Below are 13,070 nucleotides of genomic sequence, written 5' to 3'. Positions count from 1 at the left end.
TTAGGGATATGGCTAATTATTGAGTCAAAGAGTTATCTTGAAACCTCAATAATAATTGGAACTCAAAGTTGAATGCTTCTTTCACTCATTAAGTTGACATTCCATGATTTTAGGTTTTGAGAAAATGAGATTTTGAATAAATAGAGATAGAGTAGAAAAAGAAAGAAAGGTAAGATGATGAAGATGAGTTTGATAATAGTATGAAATTGCAAGAAGAGATGAGAAGATGGAAGAGTTGAATGAGAAGAGAAGAAGAGAAGGTTTTAGGTTTTGTTGGAAGGAAATAAAAGAAAGTGAAAGAAAGAAAGGACCGGGGGGGGGGGGGGGGGGGGGTCTTTGAAGGAGGGGAGGGGAAATAGGAAAGAAAATTTAAGTGGGGTATGTGCCCCCCACGTGGTTTCCTTTCCTTCTTTTTTTTTTTTTGGTCATTACAATAATGATTTCATGGAAAATAGCTAGGATTCTTTTCGCAAGTAATCCGTAGATTCTCGCAGATATTCATTAAATCTGATATCATATCTTAATTTTTCTCAAATGATATGTAAATTCTCTCTAAAAATAGTAAAATAGTCATTAAACCTGAGATTCATATCTTAAACCGTATGTCCGTATCGAATGACTCGTGCAGCGGAATGAATCTACCGAAACTTTCTAGTTTCTATTAATCAAATATTTGTGGACAACAATTTCCAATCAAACGAGAGAAGATATAACTACCAGAACTCAAAAAGAAACCAAACAACCCCAAAAATGTGATTGTGACAGTCCCCAGTCTACGTCACACACAGTTCCGTTTCGTAACCTCCCGCATATTCTCCATTTTATACGCCCAAATCTAATTTAAAAATTATAATAATTATTATAATAATTATTATCCCCTATCCCTCCCTTGTTCTAAACTCAACACACAAACAAAAACCCCAACTCTAGATTTTTATTCTCTTTCTTTCTCGTTAAATTCCAATTAGGTTAGGAACATGGATTATCATTGTATTGAATCAATTGATTGATTATTATTTGTTTCAAAATCCGCAAGAAGCTATCCTGTCCCTCGCGGCAATGGAGTTCATACAGAGGCGCGTGGAGCCGTGGATCAGGGACCAGGGAGCGAAGCTGATGAAGGTGTCGTGGGGACCACTCCAATGGCGGATGAAGTGGCCATGGACAAGCCACAGGGAGAACAAGAAGAGGATCCATGAGGAGTACGAGCGGCGCCGGAAGCAGCTCCATGATCTCTGCCTCGCACTTAAGGCTGATTCCGTCTCTGATTTGCAGGATCTCCTTTGTTGCATGGTTCTCTCCGAGTGCGTTTACAAGGTAGTTTTCTTTTCACTGCATATAAAACTCAGTATTAGCTGCGGTTGTTGTTGTTTGTAATAGCATAGCATGACATTGTTTAATCCATGCAGTGAACTACACTAAGTATTGTTGTTGTTAAACATTGGTATTAAATTGTGGTTCAATTAGGATTCAATTAGTAGTTTGGGATGGAATGGGAAATAGCGCAATAGACAAAATTAGAAATGGAGTTGGATAGTTAGTGATGAAGTAATTCCATTCTGTTGCAGGAGAGAGCTGAGCTGTGTTTTATATTTTCTGATAATTTAGGTAGTGTGTGGTTTAACATTTTGATACAGAGGAGACAAAGACATTGGGGACAAGAGTATCTTGGGAAAGATAATTTCTCTATTTTCAAAATAGAGAACACCAGAGGCATATCTCATAGATTATTTTTAACTACCTTCTATTTGTCCGAAGTTAAAGGGACGTGGGAGACTTGTCTTTACCATCTTACTGTCTCTGTTTTTTCTATCCAAGGACATGAGCCTAATGCTACCTTAAGGCTATGCTTGGATTGATGGAAGTTAAGGGAGTGGTAATACCCAAACAAAAACAAAAGGAACTGGAGTAGAGTAATATTTAAGGTAGGGTGAATGGAGCTCAAAAGAATTGAGTTAATATTGTCTTATATAAAATGGGCTTCCCCTCTAAACACTCAAAATTGGATTGGATAAAAATATGAGGATTTTTATGGAATAGATGGATTCAATTCGATCGCAAACCTCATTTTTTGCTAAGTTTGGATTGATGATAGATATAGAGTGGAATGGAGTCCAGAGGAGTAGATTAATTATTCTTCTCCATTGTTTGAATGAAACTTAATTCCATCCCAAACCTCCTGTATTGGAAAGAACAAAAAATGAAAGTTTTGATTTAATTGAATGGATTCTGTTCATTAGTAATCATTCCACTCCATCCTAATTTTGTCAATCCAAGTATGGGGCCGATTAAATTTCCTTCTGCCCCATTCTGTTCCACCATCCTATACCACCAATCCAAACAATGGATGCTCATTATACTGCCTTGAGCTCATCACTCATCTCAAACCACCAATCCAAATATAGCTGTAGAAGGCCTGGCTTCAGCTTTGTAGGAGATTTTGAATTTTTTTTTTTTGGTTTAGTTATCTGATTTAAAATGATTATGTTGAGGAAATGGGAGGGTGGTGAAGTTTGGTTAGGTTTTTTCTGTGTTGGTTTATGCTGTTTGCTTTATTCTCTTTCTAGAAATGGGAAGTCTCTAGTTTTTGTAGGTTTTTATTTTGGTGGAAACTCAGGTGCAGTCAACTTCATGTGAAGTTGATAGTTGAGAGCTGTTAGATGAAAATTTAGTCAAATCAATTAACGACTCTCAACTATCAACTTCACGTGAAGTTGACTGTACCTGAGTTTTCACCTTTTATTTTTAATTTATTTTAAAGGATTTCAGAGAATGGGTTTTGAGTCAGCAATGTGTTAGATAATGGCACTCCAGAAATCACACAATGATCAGGGAATGAAACGGAAGCCAAAAGAGTGACCCTATCTCAAATATAGTCTACATTCGAAAAGCAATCATGAAAACTTCTTACATTCTTGTCTACCACATAAATAGCAAAATACAGCATAAACCAAAGCTGTGTCGCAAGATCTTTGGATCCTATTAGAGCCAAAACTTAATTTTTGCTACTGTATATGATCTATATTCTGTAATGATAGGTAGGTCAATTAGTGTAATAAAAGCTAGATAGGTATATGTAGTATTTTTTGTTAAGTGCAAATTAGCATCAAAGTTATCAAATCGCGATTCTTAAATTGAATGCTAATTGCTAAGGCTAATTATTGAATTGTAAATCATATCGAATATTAAGATTAAGGGATATCGTTCAAAATTACATTGTATATACTATAACACATGATAGGGCTGCAATGACGTTGTTTGATCCATGTAGCCGACTCCATCTAATGGGATAAGGCTTTGTTGTTGTTGTTATTGTTGTTGTTGTTGTTGTTGTTGTTGTTGTATACTATAACACAAACAAATAGTATTCTGAACAAAAAATTCATGATACCAATAGCATAAAAACATCACCAAAGTCATGTATAAGCTCAAAACATACAAAATCATCGTCAACAAATATCTCACAGAAGGCAGAAAATCTTAAAAAATTAATTATTAAATATACAAGTAATAATGTGCAGAGAAAGATAGAAAAGAAAGTATGGAAGAGAAGTTGACTTAGAATACTTGTTGGATTTTATCTTGATATGCATAAAAGGCACTGTACTTTTTTTTCCCCTGGAAAACAAATGGAAATGCACCATTTGTGGTGCAGAGAGACATTAAATATTTAAAATACGACCCACGGTGTTAAGTGTTTTGTTTCTTCTTAAACAAAAAAAGAGAAAGCCCATGTTTAGAGTGAGCATCGGGTTTTCTTGACCTGTTTGCCGAACTTTGCATATGAACTTCAAACGTGTGATTCACGATTTAGTGCCACCGGGAATCGTTTTTGATGTTGTGATTCACAATTCCAGCATGTATTAGTGTGATTCTAATGCCCAATCGTCTGATTTAGAAGTGAAGACAATTCGAATAACCAGCCAAATGACTTGTATGAACTCGTGACTCAATAACCATGATTAGCATTAGAGAATATGTTGGAAAAGTAGGAACTAAAAGCTGCATTTGTTTACAGAGATAGGACACTGAGACAGGGACACAGAGATACAAAATCGTGTTTGACAGAGGAGACATGGACAAAGACATTGTGTCCAGAGACACCGAATCAGTATATTTTGTGTCCATCCTGACAGGAAGGACACGAAGACACTAACAAGGGATACAACTTATTTTTCATTTTTTCTTTTATTATTCTTGTTAATTTTTTATAATTTTATTTTTCATCTCAAATTTTTTGAATGGAAAAAAATGAGAATAAATTGAATTTTCATAATTTGTTCTAGTTTATCATCAAACAGAATACAAGAACACAAAATTGTGTCTTTGTCCTTTATGTCTTGTTCTCAGTGTCTTGTCTTGTCTTGTTCTCAGAAACAAATGCAGCATAAGAGTTTTCACCATACTAAATGGCCTTAGGTCTTGCATAAACACGAAGCTACTTTGAAACTTCACTAAGAGTATATGTATGCTATGCTTGCATGAAATTTAGTTAGTTAGTGTCAATCAACAAGTTAATTACTCTCATTTATGTCTAGTGTCAATCGACAAGTTAATTACTCTCATTTATGTCTGACTTCCTATAATTTAGAGACCTGCCACCGAGATGATTAGAGCTGTAAATAAATTTAAGGCTGATTTTGGAGGACATATTGTTGCATTGGAACGGGTGCAACCTTCGTCAGATCATGTTCCTCATAGGTATGTTAGTCTTTATATAACTTTATTTGTGTGAATTATAATTGCCTTTAATAGAATTCTTCTAATTTTATTTTCATAAATGCCATTAAATATTCGAACATTGGAAGTTTCTATTATTTTCCTCCTGAAAATTTCATCCTCGGTTTCTTGAGCAACTAGAAACCTTTTTTTCCCTTAACCTAATATTTGAACATTTGGACATAAAGGATGAGGTTGTTAGGAAGCAGTGACACTCATTGGTGGAGTTCTTTATATAACACATTTTCATGTTGACCCTTATGCGTCCATTAAGTTTATGCATCGTGATAACTTTATGATAAGCTTCGGTATTATAATGGTGAAAAATCAATGACTACTGAGATAGAAGTGAAAATAATTATAGGTGTAGGGCGCCCTAGTGCTAGATGGTGGCACTTGAGGAGGATGGATTTATGGAACCTCATTCCCCTGAGCAGAGAGGCTCTTTCCAATATTTGAACCTGTAGCTTCTGAGTCACATGGCAGTGATTTTACTGTTGGTGGGAGTCAAAACTCATCCTCAAAAATACATAGGGACTAAACTAAGATGTTTTCTACAGGGGGAAGCAAGCTAAAAAAGAATGTTTATATACAAGTACCTAAAAGATATTTCAAATAAATGCAATTAATCTATTGATAACCACTTAGATCCTTTCCCCCCCTCCTGTCTCTCCTCAAAGTAGTATTGTGCTTACATGTTTTTGTATGCACTTCATTCCTAAATGGATTATATTAGTGTCCGGTTTAAGCTGTGTTGGACTGTTATTTGACAGATTATGTTGTTTCAGGTATTTGTTGGCTGAGGCAGGAGACACTTTATTTGCTTCTTTTATAGGGACAAAACAATATAAGTGAGTTATTTCAGGGATTCTTTGTGTAAGTTTTTAAAAAATCAGTACTTCTTCTTGAGAATGATTTTTATATACCTTTATATTTTCTTGATAGGGATGTAATTGCTGATGCAAATATACTTCAAGGTGCGATCTTCCATGAGGATGCTCCTGAGGCGGCAGATGGATGTGCACATGCTGAATCTGATAAGGGTGAAAACTTAAATGGAAAAGAATATATGTGGAACCCTTTGGAGTCAAGGCCTAAACAAATAAATAGTAAATCTAAACCTGCTGCTCATAGGGTAAAATGCTTGTTTTCTATCAATTTTATTTTTATTTTTATTGATTGGTTCTTTTCTTATATTCTTCAATGGTGAGGGATCAGGTAAACTTCTCTATAGAATTATGTATAAATTTGTGCATTTATGAGCCCACACATACAGAAATTTATAGCATGTTCAATATTAAATTAAATAAGAATAATGTAACCAAGACATGATCAATGAGCACTAGAAACTGAGTTAGTCTAGGAATATGTGATAACATGTGCTTAATTCTGATATTTTTTTGTGAGGCGTTGAATTCAGCCTACCTTTTGAGCCTGTAAGGAACCCAATTTAAAATATTTTTGAAACTACATGGACTCAGTTGCAACTTTCAATTGGAATTTCTGAAGAGTATGGCGTCTACGGATTCATTTAACCACTTACCTCTTTTTTTTCAAGGTTTACTTCTTTAGATCTTATAGGTTATTTATGATTTATATTGCTGCGTAATATGGTCAATTAATAATTGCTTAATCACCATGGTATGTTATATTCTTTTCAACTATTTATGTTATAGGTATTTTTTAATCAAGGATATGGTCCAACCTTTAGTCATTGATACTGTGATATGTTAATTAATGTTATAGATGTAAATATGGTGTCCTTAGGTTCTATTAATTTTGCTGGTTTCACTCCTAGGGTTTCTTGGCTCGTGCTAAAGGAATACCTGCTTTAGAATTGTATAGGCTTGCTCAAAAGAAGAAACGCAAGCTTGTTTTATGTGGTCATTCACTTGGTGGAGCTGTAAGTATGATTAATCCATCTAGATTTCATAACAATGGTGTAGATGCATTTGAACAATATGCATATGCTAAGTTCCTGATGTTCTACACAGGTAGCCGCATTAGCTACTCTTGCCATTTTGAGAGTAGTTGCTGCTTCATCTTCATCAAAGGAAAATGAGAAAGTCTCTATCAAATGTATAACATTTTCTCAGCCTCCTGTAGGAAATGCTGCTCTGAAGGAGTATGTTTTCGCTGTATTTTTCTACTCCTTGTCTAAATTGGTTAGCTGCTGTATTCTCTTTAGAAACATGAAAACTTAAAAATATTCATTGGTTTCTTTTCCTTTTTTCCCCTTTTGCAGCTATGTTAATAGAAAAGGTTGGCAGCACTATTTTAAGAGTTACTGCATCCCGGAAGATTTGATTCCTCGTATTTTATCTCCTGCTTATTTCCACCATTATAATAATGCTCAGCCTCAGTCAGTGCTTTCTGAAAATGAAACTAATGGGTTATTATCGTCAAAGAGGGGCCAAGATTCAGAGAAGCCAAAAGAGAATGATGGAGAGCAGTTGGTTTTGGGGGTAGGTCCTTTGCATAAATCCTTCTGGAGACTCTCAAAGCTGGTACCCTTAGAATCCGTACTGAGACAATTTAGTAAACGAGAGAGACAAATTAATTCTATTGAAACAAATTCGATGCCTGGTTCTCTTGCTAGTACTTTGATTGAGGAGGAAGTAGTTGAACCACAATCACTTGAAATACAAGAGGATTCTGATGGCATATCACTCAAGCCTTTTCCAGACAGTGACAAACATTCGTTGGAGTTGGCAAAGAATGGAAAAACAAATACAAAAGGCAATATTGTAACTGGAGACGAAAGAAAATGGCGCAGAGTTCCATATTTACCTTCATATGTGCCATTCGGACAGGTAGATATTATCAGAGATGATTCTTTTCCACTAGTGTTCTTTTGCTGTAACTAAGGATGAAGTTTTATTTTTATTTTTTATTTTAAATTTAAATTTGGATAGTTTATTTTTTTTACTTGGGCATGTTAATGTGAGGTGTTTGTTATTTAAGCAGTCCATCATCTTCTTATGTTTGTTTTTATTGCTTTCTTGGCTTGGTTATTCATGTGATTTTTCCCGCCATTGCTCTATCTTTTCTATGATTGGTGTGAAAGTAGTGTTTCTGTGTCTCATTTACTTTGAAAAAGTAGGAAGTAGCTGTAACTTCCTACTTTTGAATTATTGGCCTTTATATAATATGTAAATCTTCATCCTGTAGCTTATATATACTAGCAAAAAGCTAGGAAGCATGAGTTTATGTGCATGATTAAAGGGGAAGCCTGAAGGCTTATGTTAGAATGGAGGGAGGGAAGATCAAAGGATAAGCTTTAATATCAAATTAAGATTGTATGTTTAGCTCCAGATAAAAACATAGCTCAAAGAGGGGCTACCCAAGTTTTCTATTAAAAGCTATCATGGACATTTTGTTCCTAAGCACTGTGGAGCTTAACATTAATGATCAAGCCTTTTTTATTTCTCATATATTTGTATTTACAAAAAGCTGTTTGAATGAGTAGGATCAATTAAAAAGAGTAAAATGTCCTGAAGTCAACTGTTTCCATCAATGACCATGCAATTTTATTTTTATATTCTGCTTATCCTTTCCCCTTTTTTCCCCTCTCATTAATTTTTAACTGATAAAAAATGGTTTCATGTAAACAGCTTTATTTATTGGGAAATTCCTCAGTAGAGTCACTATCAGGTGCGGAGTACTCAAAACTGACATCGGTATGAGCTTCCTTTCATTGCTTATTGATCCATGATATTTTTCCATTGCCTTTTTTTGGATGATAGTTTGTATTTAAACCTTATATTATATATAAATACACTTTTGGAAGTTCTCTCATTTTGTTTGCTTTCTTTTGGCAAAGACATTTTCAGGTCAAATCAGTGATTACGGAATTGAGGGAAAGATTACAATCTCATTCAATGAAATCATATAGATCTAGATTCCAAAGGTACTTGACTAGTCGTACTTGTCGTGTTATATATATTTGAAACTATGTTTATATGTTCCTAAAATTATTACTTTTAAATGACCACATTCCCCCATTTTTCAAAGAACTTGTTAATGGCTGTTAGAGTCTCACATTCCTTAGAGATAAGACTTAGCCTTTATAAGTGTTATGGCAATCCTCATTCTATAAGCTACTAAGCTAGTTTTTGGATTAAGCCCACTCATTTCAAATATGATATCGAAGCCTTTGATTTGGATCCACTTGATTGTGGTGTTAGGGGCTTGTCCTATGGTTGTTAATGGGGCATTCATAGATGTCTAGTCCTGTAAACTTTACACACCAGATGTCTAGTCCTACTTGTACAGGACTCACCACATCACATAGGGATAGGGCCTAAATAGCCTTTATAAGTTATTGGGTTAACATTCACCATATGAGCTAACTATTGAGTTGTGTTAAATCCATTTAATTCTAATAATGGTCATCTCTGTTGAATAAACTTTTTAATTTTTGTGCTTCTAGCTCCTTGAATCCCCACCTAGTCACCAACTAGAATAAGGATTGGTTGTTGAAGCATTTGAAATTGCTTGTGTACATGTTTAATTGAAGTTATTTGAGATAAAATAATCCTTTTCCTCCTCCATTTGTTGCAGAATCTATGATTTGTGTATGAGTGAAAATTTCCTAGGGATTGAGCAATGGCAGCAGTTTCCTCATCTACAACAATGGCTTGGCCTTGCAACTGCAGGGACTGTGGAGCTCGGGCATATAGTCGAGTCTCCTGTTATTCGCACTGCAACTACAATTGTTCCTCTCGGATGGGATGATGGGCCTGGAGCGAAAAATGGAGAACCTCTAAAAGTTGATATTACTGGTTTTGGGTTGCATCTCTGTACATTGGTTCATGCCCAAGTTAATGGTAACTGGTATTGACATGCTATACTTTGTGACACATCAAAATTTATTGATAACATGTATATGTATAATTTTACGAATTGGAGGGGTGGGAGCAAGGGCAGACACATGAGAAATTAATCAATAATGTTATTATTAAAAGTTATTTTGATAATGACGGATAAATCAATTGGTTTTCCATTTTCACTAAAGGTTCTGTAGAGATGCATATCAATAGCTAAATTGCTATGACAAGCCATTCACGAGTCTGTGGCTTTATTCATTTGATTAATAATACACTTCTGAATACTAGTGCACGATATCTATTCTTCCCAGTTGATCTTTAAAAGACCCTAATTAGTATTTATAATATACATTACTCTATTAAAGAAATAGGATGGAGTGGTGGTTTTGTTTGTGAAGTGCCCAACAACTTTCTAATTAAATGTTTTTTTTTCTTAAACATTAACTTCAATGGTCCTATAGGTAATGTAATGTGTATTTTTATCTTAATTAGGTGTTCGACTTCAGTTGAGTCCTTTCCTTCTGCCCCAAAGTATTCTTCAAATCAAGGAATTCAGCCGGAATTACAGAAGATGAGAATATTAGTTGGTGCTCCACTAAGAAGGCCACCAAAGCATCAAACTTTGTTAGATTCATTGTTGCCCGTGTTCACTTCTGTTGATTCTGAGCTTGCTAGGAACTTAGCACCCATTGACAAGGATAAGTTTATCCGTCCGGAAAGTTTAAATAACTTCTCAATATTCTGCACTAGTGATTTTTCAACGGTTTCTAAAGAGGTTCACATCAGAACTCGTAGGGTACGATTAATTGGGATGGAGGTATGACAATTTTGCTTTGGGATCATTCTGGATATACTTTATTATTTTTCATCTTATAAGTTGTATGAGTTGTCTAATGTGCAGGGTGCTGGTAAAACTACTCTTTTAAAGGCAATCTTGAATAAACGTAAATCCAACATTTCCTCCATAGAGGATGCACTTTTGGATGTTGATGTACCGGAAGGTATTGCTGGTGGTTTGTGCTACTGTGATTCCTCTGGAGTAAATATGCAGGTAACCAACCTTCTTTTCGTGTCGGTTGCTTTCCAATTTTTCATATTACTCTCCTTTCAAAATATCCTCCTTTGTACTCACTAGTGTGGATATATATGATTGATTTGAAAAGTTGGGATGTTGATATGTTTGATTTAATAGTGAGCTGGGTTGCACTTGCTAGTAAACTCTGGATGTGCATTTAAATTAATGAAATGTACCTTATGATGTTCATTTAAATTTTCATTTCTCTTAATTAATTTGCAGGAACTTAACAAGGAAACTTCTTGCTTCAGGGATGATTTGTGGCTTGGAATCCGAGATCTAAGTAGGAAGACAGATTTAATTGTTCTTGTTCACAACCTATCCCATAGCATACCTCGATATAGTAATTCAAATAGCTCTCAACCAAAGCCTGTCCTTTCACTTTTCTTGGATGAGGCCAAGTCTCTTGGAATTCCATGGGTTCTCGCAATAACAAATAAATTTGCAGTTAGCGCACACCTTCAAAAGGTAGCGATCAATGCTGTTTTGAAAGCTTACGAAGCATCTCCTAACTCAACCGAAGTTATAAATTCCTGTCCATATGTTATGCCTGGTTTTGCTGGGGCCACTCTATCATGGGATCCAAACAATGCAGATTCTGTTAAAAAGATGGGTCCTCAAAAGCTTTTATTGGCTCCTATTAATTTTGTTAAAAGGCCCTTCCAGAGGAAGGAGATAGTTCTTCCAGTTGAAGGTGTCGACTCTCTTTGTAAACAAATCCACCGGGTACTTCGCAGTCATGAGGAGTCTTCATTACAGGTGGGGAAGCCTTTATTTTGTGGTTCATAGTTTTATCTTATTTTGTTTTGAGTAATACTAGTAGTATCTCTATATTTGTGAATTGCCTTTCATATAAATGTTATTATCATAGAACAATGCATTTCATGCTCCGTTGGATTCAAATATTCATAAGCCTGCAACTAAAAATTTATAAGCAAAATATCAAAATAAAAAAATGCATAACAAACAATAAAACCCATAAGCTTTGCTTTAGAGGAAAACAAACAAGGTCCTCCAAAGGCTGTGAGATGATTCCAATATCCAGCTGAGTTGCTGATGTTCTCCGGCTGCTTCAATGAGGTGAAGATGCTTTCTGTTTGGTAATTGTTACTAAGCATATGATGACATTCTGTTGGGTAAATGATGACCCCATTTTTCTTTATTGGGCCCGGGGCAGGTTTTGAAATGTAATCCAGTTTTATTGGCCTGGAGTCCTTATCTTGGTTCCTTTGCTGGAGGCCTTTTCTTTGTGTAGTCAAGTCCAATTATATTTTCCCCAGTTTTCTGGTTTAAACATGCTATTCATCATACTAAACTGTTTTTAAAATAAACATTCTTGAAATAATTGGTTTAGAATAGGAAACAGTTTTATTTTAGATGTACATGAATAAAATCAATGTTCATTAAGACCTATGTTGCTAATATTCTAGATCAACCATCCATGTTACGGATTCAGTATAATTTACTAACATACATGACGTTTAATATGTGAACAAAGCATTCATATCTTGTTCATTTTAATAAAATATTCAACAATACACCATGGTGTGTATTGAAAAATACTTATTTTAATTGGCTTTCTTGATTGTTTGAATTTCTTTTATGGAGCACTATTGATTTGTTTGATCTGATATATATTCATCCCTTACAGTGGCTTAACCAGTTATAAAAATTGAAGTATCTATCAGCTGATATCGTTTGGGTTCAATTTTCGCTCATCACACTACAAATATATGTTACAGTAGTACATACTGAGAAATTCTATTTCTGTTCAATTCTTTTGGCGCAGGAATTTGCCAGAGACAGACTTATGTTGGAGTTGGCAAGAGAACAAGCAATGTCAAGTGATGCAAGTAGAGATGCTCGAGCTAAGGCGAATTCATTTAATTCTGCTGCTGTGGGTGCATCTGTTGGTGCTGGTCTTGGCATTGTCCTTGCCATTGCAATGGGGGCAGCATCTGCCCTGAGGAAGCCCTAAGTTCCCAATTTCCTCTCTTGACAATGAGTTGGTGATTGCCGTGTTCAAATGTTTGTTGCTAGGACTTCATTCTTTGTTTAGATAAGATAGAATAGACTCTTTTTTTTAATCCCCCTCAAGGGAAAAAAAGGTGAAATCAGGAAGAGACTTATTTGTGGGCAAGATTTAATTCCTTGCTACTAGCAACATATAATTAATTATTTATTTATTCAAGTAGAGATCCATAAATTATTTATGACTGCTAGTGCCATTGTGAGGCTTGATATGAAGAAATTTGATAGGAACAAATAAGATGGTTTCAAAAAAAACTAAAGCATTATACTAGTTTCTTTTTATATATATAAAAGACTAAATTATCATGTCTATCCCTCGAAAGTTTTAAACGTTGATAAATCTATTTATGAAAAAAAACTACTATTTTTACCCATAAAAGATGGTTTCGAATAATAGAATTAACACTGAAAAATCA

The 13,070-nt window shown here is 34.9% G+C and overlaps 1 protein-coding gene across 3 annotated transcripts; it reads left to right on the top strand.

The window, feature by feature from the left end:
* Window positions 1-715: 715 nt before the first annotated feature.
* On the top strand, window positions 716-12,836 carry LOC130960906 (uncharacterized). Of its 3 annotated transcripts, XM_057886424.1 has the most exons (15): window positions 1,147-1,317; window positions 3,858-3,934; window positions 4,019-4,701; window positions 5,508-5,570; window positions 5,665-5,854; window positions 6,518-6,622; window positions 6,714-6,844; window positions 6,965-7,532; window positions 8,334-8,399; window positions 8,553-8,629; window positions 9,283-9,555; window positions 10,041-10,365; window positions 10,450-10,599; window positions 10,846-11,382; window positions 12,413-12,836. In XM_057886424.1, the coding sequence occupies exons 3-15, from the start codon at window positions 4,607-4,609 to the stop codon at window positions 12,599-12,601; spliced, it is 2,769 nt and encodes a 922-aa protein (XP_057742407.1). In that variant the 5' UTR covers window positions 1,147-1,317; window positions 3,858-3,934; window positions 4,019-4,606; the 3' UTR covers window positions 12,602-12,836. The 3 variants fall into 3 exon arrangements, with proteins under 3 accessions (XP_057742406.1, XP_057742408.1, XP_057742407.1); XM_057886423.1 differs by lacking the exon at window positions 3,858-3,934 and having other exon boundaries at window positions 716-1,317; window positions 4,592-4,701; XM_057886425.1 differs by lacking the exon at window positions 3,858-3,934 and having other exon boundaries at window positions 1,083-1,317.
* Window positions 12,837-13,070: the final 234 nt, after the last annotated feature.

This window comes from Arachis stenosperma, chromosome 2 (assembly GCF_014773155.1).
Source record: "Arachis stenosperma cultivar V10309 chromosome 2, arast.V10309.gnm1.PFL2, whole genome shotgun sequence".
In the NCBI taxonomy this organism is placed as follows: Eukaryota; Viridiplantae; Streptophyta; class Magnoliopsida; order Fabales; family Fabaceae; genus Arachis; species Arachis stenosperma.
This window is presented reverse-complemented; position numbering and strand designations above follow the sequence as displayed.